Source organism: Ranitomeya imitator, chromosome 5, assembly GCF_032444005.1.
Source record: "Ranitomeya imitator isolate aRanImi1 chromosome 5, aRanImi1.pri, whole genome shotgun sequence".
NCBI lineage: Eukaryota > Metazoa > Chordata > Amphibia > Anura > Dendrobatidae > Ranitomeya > Ranitomeya imitator.
In genome coordinates, this window is record NC_091286.1 from 634,869,016 (window position 1) to 634,894,654 (window position 25,639).

General features: G+C 45.1%; 1 protein-coding gene across 1 annotated transcript in view; it reads right to left on the minus strand.

Moving 5' to 3' along the window:
- The window catches only part of NBAS (NBAS subunit of NRZ tethering complex), an 854,371-nt gene that overhangs the window by 797,311 nt on the left and 31,421 nt on the right, over window positions 1-25,639 (minus strand). Inside the window, exon 9 of the mRNA XM_069728113.1 lies at window positions 16,608-16,706. Within this exon, the coding sequence (XP_069584214.1) occupies window positions 16,608-16,706 (99 nt within the window). The remainder of the gene's footprint in view (window positions 1-16,607; window positions 16,707-25,639) is intronic.

Sequence of the window (25,639 nt, forward strand, 5' to 3'; positions counted from 1 at the left end):
CGCCATTTACTCCGCGCTTTCCGGCGCCATTTTCTTGAAGAGGGACTGCAGTGTGTCTTCAAGAAAATGGCGCCGGAAAGCGCGGACTGCGCAGGCGCTGATCCCAGCAGCAGGAGGACCAAGAAAATGGCGGCGGAAAGGAATCAGGTGGCGCAAGTAACAAATTGCTGTGACATAAATTTGTTACTTACGCCACCTGATTCCTTTCCGCAGCCATTTTCTTGGTCCTGCTGCTGGAATCGGCGCCTGCGCAATCCGCGCTTTCCGGCGCCATTTTCTTGAAGACACTGCAGAAAATGGCCCCGAAAGCGCGGACTGCGCAGGCACCGATTCCGGCAGCAGGAGGACCAAGAAAATGGCGGCGGAAAGGAATCAGGTAGCGTGTGCACAGGATAAGCACATGAAAGAACGGGGGTGCAGGATGGAAGCAGCACATGACAGGATGGGGACGCAGGATGGAGCAGCACATGACAGGATGGGGACGCAGGATGGAGCAGCACATGACAGGAAGGGGACGCAGGATGGCGCAGCACAAGACAGGATGGGGACGCAGGATGGAGCAGCACATGACAGGATGGGGACACAGGATGGAGCAGCACATACCAGGATGGAGACCAAATACCAATATAAATGCTTGCCATCCGGGCGTAGAACGGGTTCAATAGCTAGTATAAATATATACAGTTGTGGCCAAAAGTGACACCCCTGCAATTCTGTCAGATAATACTCAGTTTCTTCCTGAAAATGATTGCAAACACAAATTATTTGGTATTATCATCTTCATTTAATTTGTCTTAAATGAGAAAACACAAAAGAGAATGAAGCAAAAAGCAAAACATTGATCATTTCACACAAAACTCCAAAAAATGGGCCAGACAAAAGTATTGGCACCCTCAGCCTAATACTTGGTTGCACAACCTTTAGCCAAAATAACTGCAACCAACCACTTCCGGTAACCATCAATGAGTTTCTTACAATGCTCTGCTGGAATTTTAGACCATTCTTTTTTGGCAAACTGCTCCAGGTCCCTGATATTTGAAGGGTGCCTTCTCCAAACTGCCATTTTTAGATCTCTCCACAGATGTTCTATGGGATTCAGGTCTGGACTCATTGCTGGCCACCTTAGAAGTCTCCAGTGCTTTCTCTCAAACCATTTTCTAGTGCTTTTTGAAGTGTGTTTTGGGTCATTGTCCTGCTGGAAGACCCATGACCTCTGAGGGAGACCCAGCTTTCTCACACTAGGCCCTACATTATGCTACAAAATGTGTTGGTAGTCTTCAGACTTCATAATGCCATGCACACGGTCAAGCAGTCCAGTGCCAGAGGCAGCAAAGCAACCCCAAAACATCAGGGAACCTCCGCCATGTTTGACTGTAGGGACCGTGTTCTTTTCTTTGAATGCCTCATTTTTTCTCCTGTAATCTCTATGTTGATGCCTTTGCCCAAAAAGCTCTACTTTTGTCTCATCTGACCAGAGAACATTCTTCCAAAACGTTTTAGGCTTTTTCAGGTAAGTTTTGGCAAACTCCAGCCTGGTTTTTTTATGTCTCGGGGTAAGAAGTGGGATCTTCCTGGGTCTCCTACCATACAGTCCCTTTTCATTCAGACGCCGACGGATAGTACGGGTTGACACTGTTGTACCCTCGGACTGCAGGGCAGCTTGAACTTGTTTGGATGTTAGTCCAGGTTCTTTATCCAACATCCGCACAATCTTGCGTTGAAATCTCTTGTCAATTTTTCTTTCCACTCCACATCTAGGGAGGTTAGCCACAGTGCCATGGGCTTTAAACTTCTTGATGACACTGCGCACGGTAGACACAGGAATATTCAGGTCTTTGGAGATGGACCTGTAGCCTGGAGATTGCTCATGCTTCCTCACAATTTGGTTTCTCAAGTCCTCAGACAGTTCTTTGGTCTTCTTTCTTTTCTCCATGCTCAATGTGATGCACACAAGGACACAGCACAGAGGTTGGGTCAACTTTAATCCATGTCAACTGGCTGCAAGTGTGATTTAGTTATTGCCAACACCTGTTAGGTGCCACAGGCAAGTTACAGGTGCTGTTAATTACACTAATTAGAGAAGCATCACATGATTTTTCAAACAGTGCCAATACTTTTGTCCACCTCCTTTTTATGTTTATATGTTTGGTGTGTTTATACGTTTTACTAGATGGTGGCCCGATTCTAACGCATCGGGTATTCTAGAATATGCATGTCCACGCAGCCACGTAGTATATTGCCCAGCCACGTAGTATATTGCCCAGCCACGTAGTATATTGCCCAGCCACGTAGTATACAGCACAGAGCCACGTAGTATATTGCCCAGCCATGTAGTATACAGCACAAAGCCACGTAGTATATTGCCCAGCCACATAGTATATTGCCTAGCCACATATGTCACCGGTTAAAAAATAAAAAATAAACATACTCACCTTCCGATCCGAGGGCCCCTTGTAGTTCTGTCGCCTGTGCGAGGTACAGGCGGCAGCTTCCGGTCCCAGCCTGCTCGCGCAGGCGCGCAGGGCCTGTGATGACGTTGCGGTCACATGACCGTGACGTCACGGCAGGTCTTTCTGCCAGACGATCTGTGCCAACGGAATGTGGCGGTTGTATCGCGCGGAGCGGGAAAGGCGGCGTAGGCGAGTATCTAATCGTTTTTTAATTTTGTTTATTATTTTTAACATCAGATGATTTTACTATTGGCGCTGCATAGGCCGCGTCAATAGTAAAAAACTTGGTCACACAGGGTTAATAGCAGCGGTAACGGAGTGCGTTACCCGCGGCATAACGCGGTCCGTTACCGCGGGCATTAACCCTGTGTGAGCGGTGAGCAGAGGGGTGTATGCGGGTCAGTAAGGAGCGGCCATTTTCTTCCGGACTCTGTGCGTCGCTGATTGGTCGCGGCAGCCATGACAGGCAGCTGCCGAGACCAATCAGCGAACGAATAACCGTGACAGAAGGACAGACAGACAGACGGAAGTACCCCTTAGACAATCTAATATATAAAGGTGTGTGTGTGTGTGTGTGTGTGTGTGTATGTCCGGGATTGGCATCTGCACCGTCGCAGCTACAGCCACAAAATTTTGCAGTCACACGTCTGGACCCTGAGAGCGTCATAGGCTATGTTGTGAGGCGAAATTTTAACCCCGCGCTTTCCAATTCACCAAACAATTTTGCCCCTATCTACATAATGGGGAAAAAGTGAAAGGAAAAGTGTTGGAGGCGTCGCAGCTACAGCCACAAAATTTTGCACAGTCACATGTCTGGACCCCGAGAGCGTCATAGGCTATGTTGTGAGGTGAAATTTTAACCCCGCGCTTTCCAATTCACCAAACAATTTTGCCCCTATCTACATAATGGGGAAAAGTGAAAGGAAAAGTGTTGGAGGCAAATTGACAGCTGCCAGATGTGAACAAGGGGGACTTAAAGAATGAGAGAGATGGCGCCAAAGAGTATATACCGTACAGTTGCTAAGGTGGGGCCCCGACATGGGATACTCACCACACACGGAGATATGAACACACACACAAAATGTGCTTGAAAACATATCACCCTCAGCACACATTTCACCACACATACACCAACCTCGCCAAATAAAAGTCGAAACACAAAAGTCACCGCTCAAAACTCGCCACGCGCAAAACTCGCCACAAAACTTGCACATACTCAAAAGGTACGACACAAAACTCACCACGCGCAAAACTCGCCATGCGCAAATCTTGCTGCACACAACTTGCTACACTAACCTGCCACATGCAACTCGACACACAAAAAGTTGCTACATGCATGTCGCCACATGCAACTCAAGACACACAACTTGACAAACGAAACTCGCCCTAAAACACACACAAGTCTGGTATTATCCTTCAAAAATAAAAATCTGATTAATAAGCAGACAAACTACAAGAGCAACAAATGTACCATATAGGAAATACGGCAGCTGTCAGTCACATGACCTGTCTATTATGTGTATGTGTGAGCTAATATATACTGCCAGGGCGAGGGCTTCCTGTTGGCTGGGGATTTATCAGGCTGCCAATTTAGCTTACAAATACTGAGGTAAAAATACTGACCAAATAACGTGTGAATGCGGTCTAATACAGGAGGAGATGACACACAGGTATATACTATATACAGGAGAGATGGCACACAGGTATATACTATATACAGGAGGAGATGACACATATATATACTATATATAGGAGGAGATGACATACAGGTATATACTATATACAGGGGAGATGACATACAGGTATATACTATATACAGGAGCAGATGACCTACAGGTATATACTATATACAGGAGGAGATGACACAGGTATATACTATATACAGGAGCAGATGACCTACAGGTATATACTATATACAGGAGGAGCTGACACAGGTATATACTATAAACAGGAGCAGATGACCTACAGGTATATATTATATACATTAGGAGATGACACACAGGTATATACTATAAACAGGAGCAGATGACCTACAGGTATATATTATATACATTAGGAGATGACACACAGGTATATACTATATACAGGAGCAGATGACATACAGGTATATACTACATACAGGAGGAGATGACATACAGGTATATGCTATATAGAAGATGACACAGGTATATACTATATACAGGAGGAGATGACACAGATATATACTATATACAGGAGGAGATGACACAGGTATATACTATATATAGAAGAAGACATACAGGTATATACTATATATAGGAGGAGATGACAGTTATATACTATATACAGGGGAGATGACAGCAGGTATATACTATATACAGGGGAGATGACAAACAGGTATATACTATATACAGGAGTTGACATACAGGTGTATACTATATATAAGGGAGATGACAAACATGTATATACTGAGGTGAAAATGAGAGGTGTGAGGTGAAAATGAAAAGGTGTGAGTGCAAAATGAGAGGAGTGAGGGAAAATAGTGGAGTGATCGGAAAATGACAGATGTGAGGTCGAAATGACAAGTGTTAGGGGGGAATGAGAGGAGTGAGGGGCAAAATGAGAGGTGTGAGGGGGAAAATGAAAGATGTGATTGGGAAAATGAGAGGCATGATGGGAAAATAAGAGAAGTGAGGTGCTATAATTAACCACATATTTACTATGCTCAGGCAACGCCGGGCTCTTCAGCTAGTTATGTATATAGATGTTTGGTGTGGAATTTTATCCAATTTGGATTTAGGACAATTCTTTTTGTGTTTTTTCATTTAAGACAAATTAAATGAAGATAATAAAGAATTTGTGTTTGCAATCATTTTCAGGAAGAAACTGAGTATTATCTGACAGAATTGCAGGGGTGTCAATACTTTTGGCCACAACTGTAGATCTATAGATACGGTATATCTGTCTATTTATCTGTCTATTATCTATCATATATCATCTATCTATCTATCTGTGTGTGTGTGTAAACCTTCTTCAATGGAGCAGGTAAATGAAGAGGTTGGACAAGAAATTACATCACAATTCTTTTTTTTTTGTTCAATAATAGATCTTTATTTAGCTTTCAAAAATGCATACAAATCTGCATGAAAATCCGCACCAAAAAACGCAAGTAAAAATGGATCAAAATTGCATGTTTTTCCAGCTTAAAAAAAAAATCTGCTGCAAATATTCAACGTGTGCACATAGCCCAATGAAGGCAAGTATCTTCTCCACAATTATAGTGGCAAATTAATGTTTGCCCATTAATAGTTAAATATAACCACTAGTATAGATGGTCATTCATTTTACTCCCATTTACCTGTTCGATAAAATGAGATGGCGCCAAAACACATTGAATAAAGGAGCCAATTAAAGAATGCTATATTAGCCCTCCCCTGACACGTTTCACCACAGGCCGGCTTTATCAGGGGGTGAAAGAATGATGCTGAATGGAGAGATTCAGAGACCCTTAAAAACTCAAGCAACCCTCCCCCATGTGATCAGCCAGTCACGCTGCTGGAATCGGATCACAACTGTCTAGAGAGCAGACATCAGTGCCAGCGCGTGAGTAACGCCATCACATCTCTGCACGTTCTGGAAATATATTAGACAGCAAATCCAAGTGCATGAGTGGGAACTTAGAACCCAGAATCATCAAGGCTAGAATTTTTCAAGAGAGTTTCGATAAGGTGGCAGAGTCAAGTGTAAGGTGCCTGGTGAACATCATGAATCTAACAAGAGTAGGTGGCCACAACCCATCCTGTCCCAGCTCCGCCCACTTTGCTTAAGCAAGATGAATATGGCATGAAAAGGACAAGTTACAAAATCCAGAAATGGAAGGAGTATGGCACAACTGCAAAACCTAAAAAGACATGGACGTCCACCTAACCAGTCATCCTGAGCAAGGAGAGCACTAGATCGAGAAGCAGCCAGGAGGCCCAAGGTGACTCTGGAGGAGCTGCAGAGATCCACAGCTCAGGAAGGAGAATCTGTCCACAGGACAATTATTTGTCATATACTCCACAAATCTGGCACTTATGGAAGAGTGGCAAAAAGAAAGACATTTTTGAAAACAAGCCATAACAAGTCCCGCTCGCAATTTGAAAAAAGCCATGTAAGGGCCACAGCCAGAATATGGAAGAAGGTGCTCTGGTCAGAGGAGATGAAAGTAGAACTTTTTGAACATTTGGTTAATTTTGCCCAAGGAATGTTTGCTTTTTCTGTCTTTATACCATATAACCATCTATGGTTCCTATTAATTAGCAGTCATACCTCATCGTGGCGCAGTTTTCAGCCACATAACGGAAGCAATGGCTAAAACTACGGTTTTTATAACATACGGCCTGCCGTTGTAATAAACCTGCTGTATTGATTTACAAGATGTTGTCCTGGTTGGGAAAAGAACCCAGGAAAAACAGATGGGAAAGTGTACTAGTCAATAAAATAGAGATCCATTCAGAAAGGTCATGATACAGAAAGGCAAGACAAAGAAAAAAGTACAGGACGAACAGGATAGAAACACTACAATATCACACTATGTTCACCGCATCCGGCAATGTCTAGAAGAGGATGGTTGCAGCGTTGGGAGGTGAGGGAGATCAGCGAGCATCACACACCTCGGTCATTCCACGGGGCCGGGGAATCGTTACCTATACATAGATCGCTAGGAAGACGCAGAACAATGCGGAGCAGGATAATGTGAGCATGTGTGATCGGTGAGGTCTAACTATCCCCAATGAGGAGAACTAAGGGGCTGTGTTGTCAGCTTGTTCAGACACCAATGACACGTCCTATGGAAGGAAATAAATTTAAGGGATAATCTTATTTTTCACTAGGATTTGCCATGACTTTAAGATCCCACCTCTGGGGGCTCCATCTATTATGAGAATGAAGTTGAGCAATGTTGGGAGGGCGAGGCCCCTGCACAGAGGCGTCCCGGGCATCCAGTGCCAATGCAAAGACATTGCTCCACAAGAGTATGTAGAAAAGCCCCGGAGACACCATCACGTGTTTCTCAACGCAAGCAATAAATAGCCAGGTCTTTCACCGGGAAGGAACAATCACGGGAAGTGCAGCATCCAAAAAGGAAAACCACCTATGCCAAAACATGGTATCCATCCACAGACAGCTGTTTCGGGGTATTTGCCCCTCATCAGTGTGGAGTAGGAAACTGGCTATTAGGAGCAGTACCTAGTAAAAAGACTATAAACATAAGGATGAATGACCTCGGGGAGATCAAAACATACACATGTGATGGTGTCTCCGCGGCTTTTCTACATGCATTTGCATATTTCCCATAAGGGATGGGGGCAGTGTTCTGGATCACTGCGTTGAGAAACACGTGATGGTGTCTCCGAGGTGTTTGGATGTTTTGATCTCCCCGAGGTCACTACGTGACTGGGAAATATACTACGTCACTGGGCAATATATTATGTGGCTGGGCAATATACTACGTGACTGGGAAATATACTACGTCACTGGGCAATATACTATGTGGCTGTGCAATATACTACGTGGCTGCGCAATATACTACGTCACTGGGCAATATACTACGTGGACATGCATATTCTAGAATACCCGATGCGTTAGAATCGGGCCACCATCTAGTATATATATATATATATATATATATATATATATATATATATATATATATATATATATATATATATATATATATATATATATATATATTTATGAAATGGAGAAATGAAAAAGGTACAATTAAAATAAAGTGATATAAATATGTCCTTTTCAGATGACATTCCCTTTAAGACATAAAGTTTAATAACGAATAGTGATGAGCGAATATACTCATTACTCGAGATTTCTCGAGCAGGCTCGGGTGTCCTCCGAGTATTTTTTAGTGTTCGGAGATTTAGTTTTCTTTGCCGGAGCTGAATGATTTACATCTGTTAGCCAGCATAAGTACATGTGGGGATTCCCTAGCAACCAGGCAACCCCCACATGTATTCGCTCATCACTAACAACTGAACCCATAATGACTTTGGCAGGGTCACAATAGTCTTATCACACACAGAGGGGAAACAAATAAAGGACATAGTGGATGTCAGCGGTCAGAGGCGGTGGAGTCTGTGCATCCGGCAATCACTTATTCCCTGAATCAGGCAGGTTGGGTGGATAAACCCCATCCCGCCAACAGCTGGAGGGCTGCAGGATGCGGACCCCTGGTAGAAAGCCAGAAGGCTTGTTAGGGTCACCACTGTATCTCAGTGTACATGTTTGGCTGGCTCTACCATACTAAGCCACTAACTGGACAGGAGACAACTATGATGGAGACCAGAAAAGACCAGACAAAGCTACTGACCACATTTATTAAATCGTAGGGGAAAAGAAAAAAAAAACACAGTGAAGTTCTCCCTCTCATATGCTTCTTTCACCTCTCCAGCCGGATTACGATAACAAGTCCGATAGGTTAGAGAGAAACCTGTCCCCGCATTGTGCCCAGATTACACTCTGAATAGGTTACATCTCTCCATCCACTAATCCTCAGCGGATTATTTTCTTAAGGGAATTACGGGTCAATGATAAACTAATCTCTGCACATCTTGTGTAAAAGCTCGTAAACCTCAAGGAAGGAACAGGAAAAATAAATAAATTGTGAATTATTCACAAGTAGACAGAAGCATTGTATAGCGAGACGGGACCCGGGAGCGGAGCCACCAGCACCTGGTATCATCACTCCTGGCCGGTAAGGCGGCACGGCTTCAAAGATCAAAAAGGACAACAGCGAATTGTAGACTCAAGGAAAGCTTTCTGATCCCTTACATAGATGAAACAGTCCATTTCTAGGTTATATTTTGGTGATGAGATATTAGGCATGGGTGTAACTACAGTGACAGCAGTACGTACACAAGTGGAAAAAAAAAATATATAGGACAGTAACGGGACAACCAAGATGCCGGTCAAAATATTTACACCAACAAGCATTGATTGCAGTTCTATAATGAACAAACATAATGTGAACTTAAGCAAACAGGTTATTCAGATTGATGGAAGTTCAACTCTTAAAATCCAGGTTGAACGTTTGTTTGAGCAGGCGGCTTCATACCGCAAGCAGCACAGCTCCGTACATGGTGTAGTGGCAGAGAACGGTACTGCAAGCTTCCACCTATTCATGTGTAGGCGGACAGCTTGCAGTACCACTACCCAATACATAGAGGGCGCAAGTAGCAGCCCGCTCAAAGAGAGGTTGCAGGATTTATATCCTCACCAATATGATATGTAGGACCCATCCGATTAGGTAGACTTCAGTCCATCAAGTTCAACCTATAACTTAATATGTTGATCCAGAGTAAGGCAAAAACCCCATGAGGCAGTTGCCAATTGCCTCATATTAGGGGAAAATTCCTTCCCGATGCCACATGTGACAATAAGACTTGTACCGATCATGTAACCCCCGGTTGTAGCCGCAGATGACAACTTCCAGACTCTTAAATTACCGAGGCGTGACTCAATCGCACGCACTCCCCTGATTGACTCGGTTGTGGGCGGTGTTTCACTGCACGTCACAGCCCAGTATCCAGCACGCTTGTGGCCAATGAAAGAATAGAATAGAGGAAAAGCACGCTGGGCCCTGGGCTGTGATGTGATGTGAAACACCGCCAACAGCCCAATATCCAGCACGCTTGTGGCCAATGAAAATAGAATATCGTAATATTGTAAGCCGCTTCTTTACTGCCAAGAGATCAGGTTTGGTCTGCGGAAAAAAAAGGCGCAAAAACAACGTGTGAACATAACCTTAGAGTAATGTGCTGCTAAGGAGATGAGGACAATGAATTAAGGACGCCCTTCATTGACACAGCGTTCCCCAATAACGCATTTGTCTATTCCTTTGGGGGTAAGCGGCATTAGATTAGACTTCAATAGAAAGGTTTGCCAACACATTTACGTTGTGAAAAAAAATCTAAATTTAACATTGCAATAAAATCATCTAGATAATAAAAAAAAGTTCCGTTAAACAGAAAATTGTGCCGAAATGACAATGAAATTATATGGGCAGCCTTGATACAAAACTAATAAAATGCTTTTTAGAAGAGCCCTGCGTTAGTAAGAAGCGGTGAGGAGGGGGACGAGAGCGGCTCCAAAGTGCTCATTTAGTGCGGTCAGCTTTATTACCAGCCGCTATTTCATACAAATTCATTTTACTGCTATAAAGAAATTCCGTAATCTCCGTAAAAAAGAAAGGAAAAAAAAAAAAAACACATTTTATGGGATGCGGCCGTAAAACCGCCTGATGGATGATAAGTGCACTGCTAAATATTTAAAGCTCATGCATTTCATATGGGTTTTTTTTTTCTTTTATGTATATAGGAGGAGTGGAGCGTTGACACACCATGCAACGTACAACGTATACCGCCAAGTCCCAAGGCGATTATGGAGACCCCCTCGGGGTGAAGGGAATAGATGCCTGATAAAATCATGGGGCATCACGAAATGCTTTTCTTGGGATGGATTATTATATGCACCAGGAGTTTATACGTAACAAAAAATATCTGTAATTCTTCAAAGATATAGGAGAATTATAGCATTTGCATTGGAGCCACATTGCAAGCAAATCTTATGGTAGTGCATTCCAAAGAACTGGCGCAGTACACGAGAAGTCTTGGAGACGGGAGTGGGAAGTTTGGATTATTGGGGATATTAGTCTTCAGTCATTAGCAGAAAGGAGGGCATGGGAAGGGTATTAGACCAAGATGATGAAGACGTAGGGTGGTGCTGAACCATGAACCTCTTTGTGGGTGAGAGTGATACGTTTATATTGGACAGTGTAGTGGATGGGCAACCAGTGCAATGACTGGCACAGGGGGGAGGCATCGGTGTAGCGGTTGGAAAGGAATATGATTCTGGGTCCTGTACAGCAAGTTAGACAATTGTGGCCAACACAACAGTCTGGAGTGATTGCTCAGAGGGCAGAAATTAGTGTGAAGGTAATTTGCAGATTGTCTATTTATCACTGACAAATGAGATCAAGTTGCCTTGATCCCAAAACTGTAAAACGGTAGGATCCATGACATCTGTGCTCTCAGCGAAATGAATTTCACTCATCTCAGAGACCTCCCCCAAAAAATACCAAAACAAAAAAACAATACGGTAAAATATCTGTCTATTCTGCTTCTCAGAGACCTCAAAAGAAACTTTCAGAACATCTGATAAGCGCAAAAATAAAACCTCCGGCCACAACAGGCGAAGATTTCAATTGTGATGCCTGTCATCTGTTGCTATGGGTGAGCGTGTGCCAAAATTTTGACATCAAAACTACACTTTGCAGCAAAGCTGGTTGGTAGCCATGACAACCAAACATTCTAGAACCCGCTGCGACAGTCCACAATACTGCACCGGTACTTTTTTTTTTTTCTTTTCCTTTTTGTTCCCAGAAAAGCCATCACATTAGTTGAGCAGCTGTATAATTTAAAAAGCTCTTATCAGGATGGATGAGACTCCCTGACAGCAGGAATGGAGCTGCCATAGAAAGTTAAGGATTTAAAAAATAAAAAAATCAGCAAAAATCCTAAACCTTTTCTCTCTGCCGCTCTCAGGGCTGAAAGTACAATTCATTATGGCAACACAGGACTGAGCGAAAAATAAAAGCGTTTTCTTTTTACACAGATCCTGAAAAAGAAGGAGGAACGAGACCCTGTATTAAGATTAATGGAGCTATTGCTTCGCTGGTTCCTAAAGCTCTCGGCGAGCAGAAGGCCATTTGTGATGATTAAAGATTTCCACAGAAGCAGCCAAAAACATATACATACAGCACTAAGGAGGACGAGAATTTAGGATGCTGAACTAAAATATGAAGGTAAACCTGGAGGGCTACACTAAAGTATGCAACTAAAACTACTAAACCTTGAGTCTTCAGGGGGCTACACTAAAGCATGAAACTAAAACTACTAAACCTGGAGTCTTCAGGGGGCTACACTAAAGCATGAAACTAAAACTACTAAACCTGGAGTTTTCAGGGGGCTACACTAAAGCATGAAACTAAAACTACTAAACCTGGAGTCTTCAGGGGGCTACACTAAAGCATGAAACTAAAACTACTAAACCTGGAGTTTTCAGGGGGCTACACTAAAGCATGAAACTAAAACTACTAAACCTGGAGTTTTCAGGGGGCTACACTAAAGCATGCAACTAAAACTACTAAACCTGGAGTCTTCAGGGGGCTACACTAAAGCATGAAACTAAAAAACTACTAAACCAGGAGTCTTCAGGAGGCTACACTAAAGCATGAAACTAAAACTACTAAACCTGGAGTCTTCAGGGGGCTACACTAAAGCATGAAACTAAAACTACTAAACCTGGAGTCTTCAGGGGGCTACACTAAAGCATGAAACTAAAACTACTAAACCTGGAGTTTTCAGGGGGCTACACTAAAGCATGAAACTAAAACTACTAAACCTGGAGTTTTCAGGGGGCTACACTAAAGCATGCAACTAAAACTACTAAACCTGGAGTCTTCAGGGGGCTACACTAAAGCATGAAACTAAAAAACTACTAAACCAGGAGTCTTCAGGAGGCTACACTAAAGCATGAAACTAAAACTACTAAACCTGGAGTTTTCAGGGGGCTACACTAAAGTATGAAACTAAAACTACTAAACCTGGAGTCTTCAGGGGGCTACACTAAAGCATGAAGCTAAAATTACTAAACCTGGAGTTTTCAGGGGGCTACACTAAAGCATGAAGCTAAAATTACTAAACCTGGAGGAGTCTTCAGGGGGCTACACTAATGCATGAAACTAAAACTACTAAACCTGGAGTTTTCAGGGGGCTACACTAAAGTATGAAACTAAAACTACTAAACCTGGAGTTTTCAGGGGGCTACACTAAAGTATGAAACTAAAACTACTAAACCTGGAGTCTTCAGGGGGCTACACTAAAGCATGAAGCTAAAATTACTAAACCTGGAGTTTTCAGGGGGCTACACTAAAGCATGAAGCTAAAATTACTAAACCTGGAGGAGTCTTCAGGGGGCTACACTAATGCATGAAACTAAAACTACTAAACCTGGAGTCTTCAGGGGGCTACACTAAAGTATGCAACTAAAACTACTAAACCTGGAGTCTTCAGGGGGCTACACTAAAGTATGAAGCTAAAACTACTAAACCTGGAGTTTTCAGGGGGCTACACTAAAGTATGGAGCTAAAACTACTAAACCTTGAGTCTTCAGGGGGCTACACTAAAGCATGAAACTAAAACTACTAAACCTGGAGTTTTCAGGGGGCTACACTAAAGCATGCAACTAAAACTACTAAACCTGGAGTCTTCAGGGGGCTACACTAAAGCATGAAACTAAAAAACTACTAAACCAGGAGTCTTCAGGGGGCTACACTAAAGTATGAAACTAAAACTACTAAACCTGGAGTTTTCAGGGGGCTACACTAAAGCATGAAGCTAAAATTACTAAACCTGGAGGAGTCTTCAGGGGGCTACACTAAAGTATGAAACTAAAACTACTAAAACTGGAGTCTTCAGGGGGCTACACTAAAGCATGAAGGTAAAATTACTAAACCTGGAGTCTTCAGGGGGCTACACTAAAGCATGAAGGTACAATTACTAAACCAGGAGTCTTCAGGGGGCTACACTAAAGCATGAAGCTAAAACTACTAAACCTGGAGTCTTCAGGGGGCTACACTAAAGTATGTAACTAAAACTACTAAACCTGGAGTCTTCAGGGGGCTACACTAAAGTATGAAGCTAAAACTACTAAACCTGGAGTTTTCAGGGGGCTACACTAAAGTATGCAACTAAAACTACTAAACCTGGAGTCTTCAGGGGGCTACACTAAAGTATGCAACTAAAACTACTAAACCTGGAGTCTGCAGGGGGCTACACTAAAGTATGCAACTAAAACTACTAAACCTGGAGTCTTCAGGGGGCTACACTAAAGCATGAACGTAAAATTACTAAACTAGGAGTCTTCAGGGGGCTACACTAAAGCATGAAGGTAAAATTACTAAACCTGGAGTCTTCAGGGGCTACACTAAAGCATGAAGGTACAATTACTAAACCAGGAGTCTTCAGGGGGCTACACTAAAGCATGAAGGTACAATTACTAAACCTGGAGTCTTCAGGGGGCTACACTAAAGTATGCAACTAAAACTACTAAACCTGGAGTCTTCAGAGGGCTACACTAAAGTATGAAGGTAAAATTACTAAACTAGGAGTCTTCAGGGGGCTACACTAAAGCATGAAGGTAAAATTACTAAACTAGGAGTCTTCAGGGGGCTACACTAAAGCATGAAGGTAAAACTACTAAACCTAGAGTCTTCAGAGGGCTACACTAAAGTATGAAGGTAAAATTACTAAACCTGGAGTCTTCAGGGGGCTACACTAAAGCATGAAGGTAAAATTACTAAACTAGGAGTCTTCAGGGGGCTACACTAAAGCATGAAGGTAAAATTACTAAACCTGGAGTCTTCAGGGGGCTACACTAAAGCATGAAGGTACAATTACTAAACCTGGAGTCTTCAGGGGGCTACACTAAAGTATGCAACTAAAACTACTAAACCTGGAGTCTTCAGGGGGCTACACTAAAGTATGCAACTAAAACTACTAAACCTGGAGTCTTCAGAGGGCTACACTAAAGTATGCAACTAAAACTACTAAACCTGGAGTCTTCAGGGGGCTACACTAAAGCATGAAGGTAAAATTACTAAACCAGGAGTCTTCAGGGGGCTACACTAAAGCATGAAGCTAAAATTACTAAACCAGGAGTCTTCAGGGGGCTACACTAAAGCATGAAGGTAAAATTACTAAACCTGGAGTCTTCAGGGGGCTACACTAAAGCATGCAACTAAAACTACTAAACCTGGAGTCTTCAGGGGGCTACACTAAAGCATGAAGGTAAAATTACTAAACCTGGAGTCTTCAGGGGGCTCCTCACTGTGTGACATTCCTAATTAAAGTGCATTCAAAATAATCAGATCACAAAGTGTTCATGACTTTAACCCTCCTGCAATCAACACTAGTCTGGGAAATATGACGCTAAATGGAATTTTCCAGTTTTAGAAAACCTTTGCGATTTAAGAAAAAAACCAAAACTCTGCATTGCTCGCCCTCCCCACCATCACCTCTCCACTGCTACTTTATGTATTTATTGTGGTCAGCCAATCAGTAAGCTCAGCAGCTAATGCGGTCATCTAGGGCTGCTGAGATCAGTTATTGGATGCAGCAATGTCGACGTGATGTCAGCACTGCAGAGAATAAACACAATGAAACACGGCGCAGGACCAGGGGAGAGTGAGGAAAGCGCAGTTTGTGTGTTTATTTTTAAACAAAGTACAGCTGGGAATGAAGGGTTTTCTAAAAATGAAAACCCTATTAAAATGTTGTTTCTACTGCAGCACCACCCATAGGGTAAGTGAAGTATTACACAGTGGTTCGTTTTAATCATCCCTAGATGAACTGACGGCTACTGTGGAAGGTGAAGTCCAGGAAGACAGCCATCCGTGTATGGTAGCCTTTACGGATAGGCAGTGCAAAAGTGTTAAAAGTGCTTGTCCAAGACTATTATTTTTTGGTTTTTACTATGGTCCTAAAAACTAACAAGTACAACTACCTGCATGTTCTACCCAGCACCGGCTCAGAGGTCACCTGACCAACTGCTCCTGCTGGCAAATCAGCAGCTCCACCTCAACAGAGAAGCTTATCTTCTTCCAGGAGGCTGTCTAAGGGGCATGACTGCTGACGTCATGCTGATTGACTGCCGGCTCCCCACTGTCTAACTGCAGGGAGCAGGCTGTCAATCAGCATGACGTCAGCAGTCACGCCTCAAACAGACGAGAGGAAGAAAAGCCGCTGCTCTGTCAACATGACGTCAGCGAAAGCCACAGAATCACCAGTAGGAGCTACCTGTGATGGCACAACAGGACAGTACAGTAGTTAGTAACTACCTCCATGTTCGCGCTTATGCTCACGGCGTAAAAAAAAAAATGTAAAAATTAAATAGTCCTGGATAACCCTTTTAAGCAAAAAAAGATCAGAAGGGGAAAAAAAACATTAACTTTAAATATATTTTTCTTAAATCTTAAGACTGGAAAGACATTTGTATAATGTCCATTATGAGGACGACATCTAATCTCCTGCCAATAAATTCTGAGAGGGAGCGACAACGTAGAAGACATAACCAAGTGCCTACCTGTGACCGGGGAGATAAAGGACGGAGGAAATCCCCTGGGAATAATGACATCCAAAGTTGAAGCTGTGGCTGTCCTGATAGCCGTGATTGGCCCCGACACTGAAGAAGAAACAGAGGACACATTATATAGCGAGCGCTTACATCACAGAGTTCCTCCTGCCCAGCGCGGACGCATCCTTTACTAATCACTTACCATACAGTGAAGGACATGGCAACAAGTTTTGCTAGAATTGGATTTTTTATGGGGCAAGTACTAGTTTTGAATGACACCATTCACACCAACACAATCTCTGTTTATTTAGTTTTCCTTGTGCGGTAAAAATGACCCGACCACGTGTCTCCCCAGGTCAGTACGACTACGGCAACACCGACCATTGTATTGTGTTTAGCCATCTTAATTGATTTTAGTAGTTAAAGCTAAAAAACATAAAAATAAAATTGTGTTTAGAGCTTTAACAAGACTGGTAAGACTATGAGCACACACTGCGGTTTTTCACGCAAATTTTCAGCTGCGTTTTACAGTACCAGAAAAGGCTATGAGATTTCAGAAATCTCATGCACACACTGGTTTTTTTTGTCCTCAGGATTTTGTGCAATATCTTGGTTTTTGCACAATGCAGCGTGTCATTTTCAACGTTTTTTACCCATTGAAAGCAATAAGTGATGCAAGAAAAAAAAAAAAACTGAAAAAAATGCTGGTATCAGATTTTGCTGAGTTTTTGGTGCCAAAACCTGATGAAGTGGAATCAGATTATTTTTTTTTATGCACTAAGCTTTATCAGTATGCACAAGAGACAAATGTACCAGACAAAAACGCTGAAAAAAAAAAAAACGCAAGAAAAACTAAGAAAAATCTGCTTTTTTGAAGCAAGTTTCTTACTGCCAAGAAGAGCAGGTTCTGCCTGTGGAAAAAAAAAGCATCAAAAACGCAACATGTGAACACAGCCTTACTTTTGCTTTGGGAGAGTAGGGTTTTTTTACGCACAGAGTTGAAATTTTCATTGGTACCACTTTGGGTTGAATTTTTTTGTATTTTGAGGGTCGATGTGATAGCTGAAAAATAGCAATTCAAGAGCCTTTTTTGGGGTGAAACATTATTGGGAGTACTACAGTACAGATTATATATATATATATATATATATATATATATATATATATATATATATATATATATATATATATATATATATAAAAACAAGCTTCTATGGAGATGAGTAACATGCTTGGCTTCAGAAGGGTACAAAGATGGTGGCTGATATTACAACCCTTTGCCACCCAATGATCACACCTTGAGGGTGCAAAGACGTGTACATTGGCAGCCAAACTAGGTTAGCACGGTGGCTCAGTGGTTAGCACGGTGGCTCAGTGGTTAGCACGGTGGCTCAGTGGTTAGCACGGTGGCTCAGTGGTTAGCACGGTGGCTCAGTGGTTAGCACGGTGGCTCAGTGGTTAGCACGGTGGCTCAGTGGTTAGCACGGTGGCTCAGTGGTTAGCACGGTGGCTCAGTGGTTAGCACGGTGGCTCAGTGGTTAGCACGGTGGCTCAGTGGTTAGCACGGTGGCTCAGTGGTTAGCACGGTGGCTCAGTGGTTAGCACGGTGGCTCAGTGGTTAGCACGGTGGCTCAGTGGTTAGCACTTCAGCTTTGCAGCACTGGGACCTGGGTTCAAATCCAACATGATCTACAAGGAGTTTGTACGTTCTCCCCGTGTTTGTTTAGTTTTCGTCTAGGTTCCTTCAGGTTGCTCCCACTCCCCAAAGACATACTGATAGGGAACTAGCACCAGGTGCCGGCCACATAGTAAGGAGGCTTCTGCACCCTATGGAGTAAGGTCAGACACTGACACCTAGAAGCTGACGTGTGTGTATGTCAGGGTGTGCAGAGGGTAAATAGTAAGTATTCACAGGTTATGACAGGGAAGGGGGCTGGTTAAGATGGTGAAAAACACAGTCAGCCAGGCCCTATTACACCGCATTAATCAGGTGATGATACAGCCGAAAGTGAAGCTGCCAGGACCCAGGATAGAGCAGCGACTTGATGATAGTTCCAGGCTTATTAGAACTATATTGGCAAGTTATACAGTGGCATGTAAAAGTTTGGGCACTCTTGATCAACATTACTGTAGTGACCAGTTAAGCAAGTTGAAGATAAAATAATTCTTTATTTTTTTTTTTTATATAGCGCTAACATATTCCGCAGCACTTTACAGTTTTGCACACATTATCATCGCTGTCCCCGATGAGGCTCACAATCTAGAGTCCCTATCAGTATGTCTTTGGAATGTGGGAGGAAACCGGAGTGCCCGGAGGAAACCCACGCAAACACGGAGAGAACATACAAACTCATTGCAGATGTTGTCCTGGGTGGGATTAGAACCCAGGACCCCAGCGCTGCAAGGCTGCTGTGCTATCCACTGCGCCACCGTGCTGCCCATAAAATGATCTTTACAAAAGTTTGAGCACCCTTAGAGTTGTGTGTGCTCAGAACTTTGACCAAGGTTTCAGACCTTAGATAGCATGTTAGTGTTATGGCTTGTTCACCATCATCATTGGGAAAGGCCAGGTGATGCAAATTTCCCAGCTTTATAAACACCCAGCCTCCTCTAACCTTGTGCCAACAAACAGCAGCCATTGGTTCTTCTAAGCAGCAGACTAGCAGTCTGAAAATGAAAATGGTGGAGGTCCACATAGCAGGATAAGACTATAAGACGATACAGTGGGGAAAAATAGGGATTTTTGTGTACTCACCGTAAAATCCTTTTCTCCGAGCCACTCATTGGGGACACAGGACCATGGTGTTATGCTGCTGCCACTAGGAGGACACTAAGTAAACATAGAAAAGAGTAAATCCTCCCCTGCAGTGTACACCCTCTGCTGGCTCAGGCTTGAACCAGTTCGGTGACAAAGCAGTAGGAGCTTATAACCAGTAAAAACTAGCAAACAAGAGTACAATATGTCAAAACCAAAGAACACCACCAGCCAACAGGCTAACAGGGTGGGTGCTGTGTCCCCCAATGAGTGGCTTGGAGAAAAGTATTTTACGGTGAGTACACAAAAATCCCTATTTCCCCTATGCCTCATTGGGGGACAGAGGACCATGAGACGTCCTAAAGCAGTCTCTCGACAGCTGAAACATCTTTTACCATCAGGCTACATCTGATCGACAGATTAGGTATTGCCGATTGCAGAGTTAGTCTGCAGAGTTAGTCTGCCAAGGGCCACATCTGCAGAAGCCTGAGAACGAATGTTATAGTGTTTTACAAACGTTTGCAGACAGGACCAAGTCGCAGCCTTGTTGAGCCGAAGCCTGGTGCTGAATGGCCCAGGAAGCCCCCACTGACCGAATGGAGTGTGCCTTAATCCCCGTCGGGATGGACTGTCCAATGATATGGTAGGCTTCCTGGATCATTGAGCGGATCCATCTGGCTATTGTAGCCTTAGAGGCAGGGAGACCCATCCTGTGCCCTTCTGGAAGCATGAAGAGGTCATCCAACTTGTGGAAAGACACCATTCGAGAAACATATTTCCTCAGCGCTCTTACCAAATCCAATGTATGAAGAGCTTTCTCGATACGATGAACCGGCGCTGGGCAGAACGAGGGCAGGACGATGTCCTCATTTAGATGGAAAGAGGAGACAACCTTGGGTAAGTAGAACAGAGATGTCCTCAAGACCACTTTGTGCTGATGAAAGACCAGGAACAGAGGCATACAGGACAAGGCCTCTAACTCTGAAACCCATCTGATTGAAATTACTGCCACCAGAAATACTACCTTCCAAGAAAGAAGAGTCAGTGATACGTCCTGTATTGGTTCAAATGGAGACTCTTTAAGAACCGTTAGAACCAGCTTAAAGGTCCCAAGGTTCCAACAGCATTTTGTAGGGAGGGACCATATGGGAAACTCACTGCAGGAAGGTCTTGACTTGCGATCTGGTAGCTATCCTGTGCTGGAACAGGACAGATAAGGCAGAAATTTGACCCTTGAGGGAGGCAAGCGTGAGGCCTGAGTCTAATCCTGCCTAGAGAAACTAAAGAATGGACGGGATTGAGAACACAAGTGGAGAACGTCCGCGGGCTCTGCATCGGGAGAAAAAGACTTTCCAGGTGCGATGGTAAATGTATAATGATGTCAGTTTTCGGGCGCTGATCATGGTGGAGAGCACCTGCTGGGAGAAGCCGGCCTGGGTTAGAATCCAGGATTCAATGGCCAAGCAGTTAAACTCAGGGCCCTCGAGTCCTGGTCGTAAATCGGATCCCAAGAGAGCAGGTCCGGGCGGTCCGGTAGCCACCAGGGGACATCGGCGACGAGTTGCACTAGTTCCGCATACCACGCTCGACGTGGACCGTCTGGGGCAACAAGAATCACTGGACTTTCTTCCGCTCTAATCTTCCTGATGACTCTCGGAAGTAGCAGAATGGGCGGAAACAAGTAAGGGAGACAAAACTGATGCCACGAGAAGAGCAAAGCATTAAACCCGATGGCTAGTGGGTCGCGAGACCGAGCTATGAACGGTTGAACCTTGGCATTTAACCTGGAGGCCATGAGATCGACATCTGGCGTACCCCAGCGATGGAAAATCTGCCGAAAGACCTCCGGATGAAGAGACCACTCTCTTGAAGCGAGACCCTGACGGCTGAGAAAATCTGCAGCCCAATTCTCTACACCCGGGATGTGAATAGCTGAGATGACTGAGTGGTATCTTTCCACCCATCGAAGGATGTGGGCTACTTTGACCATCGTCCTTCTGGTTCCCCCCTGATGGTTGATTTCCGCCACTGCCGTGGCGTTGTCTGATTGAATCTGAATGGGACGACCTGCCAGAAGGGGATGAAATCGCAGAAGGGCTAATCTGATTGCTCGGATTTCGGGAATGTTGATAGGGATCCGCAACTCTGGAGAGGACCAGCGACCCTGACCCATGTGGTGGCAGAAGACCGCCCCCCATCCGAGAAGACTGGAGTCAGTGGTAACCACAAGCCAACATACTGGGAGAAGAGATTTCCCTGATCCAGAGAGGACTTCAACATCCACCACTTGTGGGATCGCCTGACCCGCTGGGATAGTCAGAAACGCCGGTCCAGAGAAAACGGATTCCTGTCTCAGGCTGTCAGCAAAGCCTGTTGAAGAGGATGGAGATGTAGTTGGGCGAAAGTGACTGCCTCCATCGCTGCCACCATTTTGCCCAGTACTTTCATGCCGAACCGTAGGGAGTGAGGCCGGGCAAGGGAAAGAGTCCGGACTCCCCGTGTCAATGCTGGAACCTTTTCCGGATGGAGAATGACCAACCCTCGGGAGGTGTCCAGGATCATCCCCAAAAAGGAAATTCGCTGAGCTGGTGTCGGTGAGGACCTGCTCAGGTTCAGCCAGCCAGCCCAGGCAAGAAAGGGTGTCCACAGTGAAACTCACAGACTCTGTGCAGGCCTGAAAAGACGATCCTTTGACGAGCAGGTTGTCTAGGTACGGAAGGACCACCACGCCCCGAGAGTGTAGTATGGACATAACGGCTGCCATGACTTTGGTGAATACTCTGGGAGTGGTGGCGAGTCCAAGGGGCAAGGCAGTGAACTGAAAGTGCTCATCGCGTACTGCAAAGCGCAGGAATCTTTGGTGGGCAGGAAGGATTGGGATATGCAGATAACAGTCTTTGATGTCGATGGACACAGGGAATTCTCCTTTCTCCATCGAGGTGATCACTGAACGGAGAGACTCCATTCTGAAGTGACGAATTCTGATGAATTTGTTCGAGTTTCAGATCCAGAATAGGACGCATAGTCACGTCCTTTTTTGGAACAACGAACAAGTTTGAGTAATACCCTTTGAACCTTCAGTTGTGTGGGACCGGGACAATAATTCGGTCTGTGCGGAGTGCGCCTATGGCTCGTTGGAATAAAGCTACTCGCGCCTTTGACTTGGACGGGCAAGACAGGAAAAAACATGCCGGTGGAGGAGATGCAAACTATTTTGTATCTGGAGGACACGAGCTCTCTGACCAACTGGTCGTGAACGACTGAAAGCCAGGTCTGATGGAACCTAAGCAAATGACCGCCTACTCTGTGTCCTCCGGATACCGCGACGAGTCATTGTGCAGAGAAATTGCGGGATTTAGTTCCTTTGGATCCAGGAATACGAGGGCTTGTACGAAAGCTGGGAATTCCCGTCTCTAAGCGGAGGTCGGACTGAGCCAGCGGAGGCGGTCATGGAGGACCAGCATGGCGACGTGAAATGGCCGGAAACAAATCTGGTGTTTTGAAAAGGCCGCTGGAGCCTTTGTTGAGGGGGGAATTTGCCTTTACCTCCGGTAGCATCGGAGATAATTTGGTCCAGTTTATCTCCGAACAAGCAGCCACTTTGATAGGGCAGAGAAGTAAGAGACTTCTTGGAAGCAGAATCTACTTGCCACTCTCTGAGCAAAAGTGCTCTCCTGATGGTAATGGCATTTTAGGCTGCTAGAGCGGCACAGTTAGCTGCATCTAGTGAGGCATGAACGACAATCTCCAGCCCGGGCAATTTGATAGGCTAAATTGACCGCGTCGGGGGGCAGGTTGCTGTCTTGGCTAATTTTAGTCAGAGCCTCCGTCCAGGTTACCATACCTCTAGCCACCCATGTTGCGGCAAAGGATGGGGAAAGAGCTGCACTAGTGGCTTCAAAGACTGACCGCGCGAGACTATGGATCTGTCGGTCGGTGGGGTTCTTAATAGAAGAACCATCAGATAAAGACAAGAGGGTTTTGGAAGCGAGACGTGATATGGGAGGATCCACTGAAGGGGATTCAGACCACTCTCTCGTTAAGGTAGTAGCAAAAGGATATCGTGTCTCAAGTGGCTTTTGCCCAGTGAATCGTTTGTCTGGGCGAGTCCTGTGGTTTTGGACAATATCCGTAAACTCGGGGTGGTTAGCAAACACCCTGTGAGGACGTTTAGTTCTTTTAAAAGACACAGTGTGATCCAGACTAGTCCCGGGCTCCTGATCCACCCTCAGAGCCTTATTGACTGCTTCGATGAGGGAATCCAATGACTCCTGGTACTCTTGGGAGTCCGGGTCTACAGAGACATCAGACTCATATTCTGAGTCGTGTTCGCTGCGAACCCCTGGAAAGAGGGAGAGGGAAACAGAACTTCCAGATGCTGAGGCACGAGAGTGCCTGGGTGAGAGACTATGGTGTCGTTTTCTGTGCTGTGGGACAGTTCCTGCCCGGGATGTCTCTCGCATGGTTGAATGGCTCTCTGCAACAGGCAAGCAGATGCCCTGGCTTGAAGAGGAATCACGGAAGGACTCTATAACCTTAGCCAGAGAAGCCACGTACTGTGCCAGGGACGTAGCCCACTAAGGGGGGGCTAGGATCACTAGGAACGGCAGTAGCGGAGGGCTCCTGTGAGCATGAAGGGTCGCAGGCCGTACAGAGAGAAGTACTGTGGCCACGGGGCAGAGAAGCCTTGCATGTGGTACATGAGGAATACACAACTATCTGCGTCTTGGTGGCCTTTTTTGAGGTCTTAGGTCGAGACATATTGGCTCTGGTTTGGGTAGAGCTACTGCAGGGAAGGGGTTAATCGTCTGCAGCTTACCCAAACGCTGTCCTGTGCCCCAAGGAAATCAGACGAGTGCGTCTCCAGCGTCCCGCTATGCGTGCTGTCTTGCGGTACAGAGAAATGGCCGCCGAGATCAAGAGTTGCATTTATCGTTAAAAGCGAGAAGCGCCTGAGAGTGTGGGCGGAGACAGTACCAGCGGGCGAGGATACCGCTATGGCGCTGGTCATCGGCGCGAGAAGCGCCAGAATAGTGGGCGGAACCGCCCCGTAGGCGTGGTGATGACGAAACGGGGCCTAAATTTTGTGTGGCCTGTGGATGGAGACGCGCGATCGCGTTAACTTGACGCGGTGCGCTTGTCGGGCAAGAAGCTCAGGGACTGTGCACTGTGTAGGGAGCCCTTCTTCCGTCTGTGGACGCAGTCCACATAAAACCCCAGCGGAATTGAACGCCGTCAGCCCGGTACCTGTAATCAGAGACTCCGGATGATGGATCTTCAGGTAGTGGCCATGATGTCCAAAGCTCAATCCGCCATCCCTTTGATAGGGAGACGGAGAGGGACCATCTGCCTCCCATCATCATCCACTTTTAATAGTGGTGATGCTGTGGGGGCTGCACGTATCCCGTGGGTTCAGTCCCTTGGGATGGATGCGGGGGTCACGCCCGGCTTTGGGCCTGGCTCTAGAAGGGGGTATGTGGGGGCAACACCCCGTGTTCCCGTCTGTTGGTGATGTGGGGAGAACAGAGTCCTGGAGACCCGTCGACCCTGGAAAGAGCGCAGGCATAAGAGCGATGCGGGGAGATCGGGACACTGAAAGGGCCTGTCGCCCTTTCATTCCATAGGGGAAAAAAAATAAAGAATAAAAATCAAATTTTAAAATAATAAAGTTGGAGTCTGAAGCCAGACCCAAGTGCCTCCTACAGACACTAAGCAAGAACTGGTTCAGGCTAGAGCCAGCAGAGGGTGTATACTGCAGGGGAGGAGTTACTCTTTTCAATGTTTACTTAGTGTCCTCCTAGTGGCAGCTGCATAACACCCATGGTCCTGTGTCCCCCAGTGAGGCATAGGAGAAAAGTATTTAGTCAGTCACCAACTGTGCAAGCTCTCCCACTTAAAAAGATGAGAGAGGCCTGTAATTGACATCATAGGTAGACCACATGAGAGACAATGAGAAAAATCAAGAAAATCACCTTGTCTGACCTGGCAAGATTCATTTTGCAAATTATGGTGGAAAATAACCATTTGGTTACCGAAAACCATGCAAGATTTCTGGCTCTCACAGACCTGTAACTTCTTCTTTAAGAGGCTCCTCTGTCCTCCACTCATTAACTGTAGTAACGGCACCTGTTTGAACTTATCAGGTATAAAAGACACCTGTCCACAACCTCAAACAGTCACACTCCAAACTCCACTATAGTGAAGACCAAAGAGCTGTCGAAGGACACCAGAAACAAAATTGTAGCCCTGCACCAGGCTGGGAAGACTGAACCTGCAATAGGCAAGC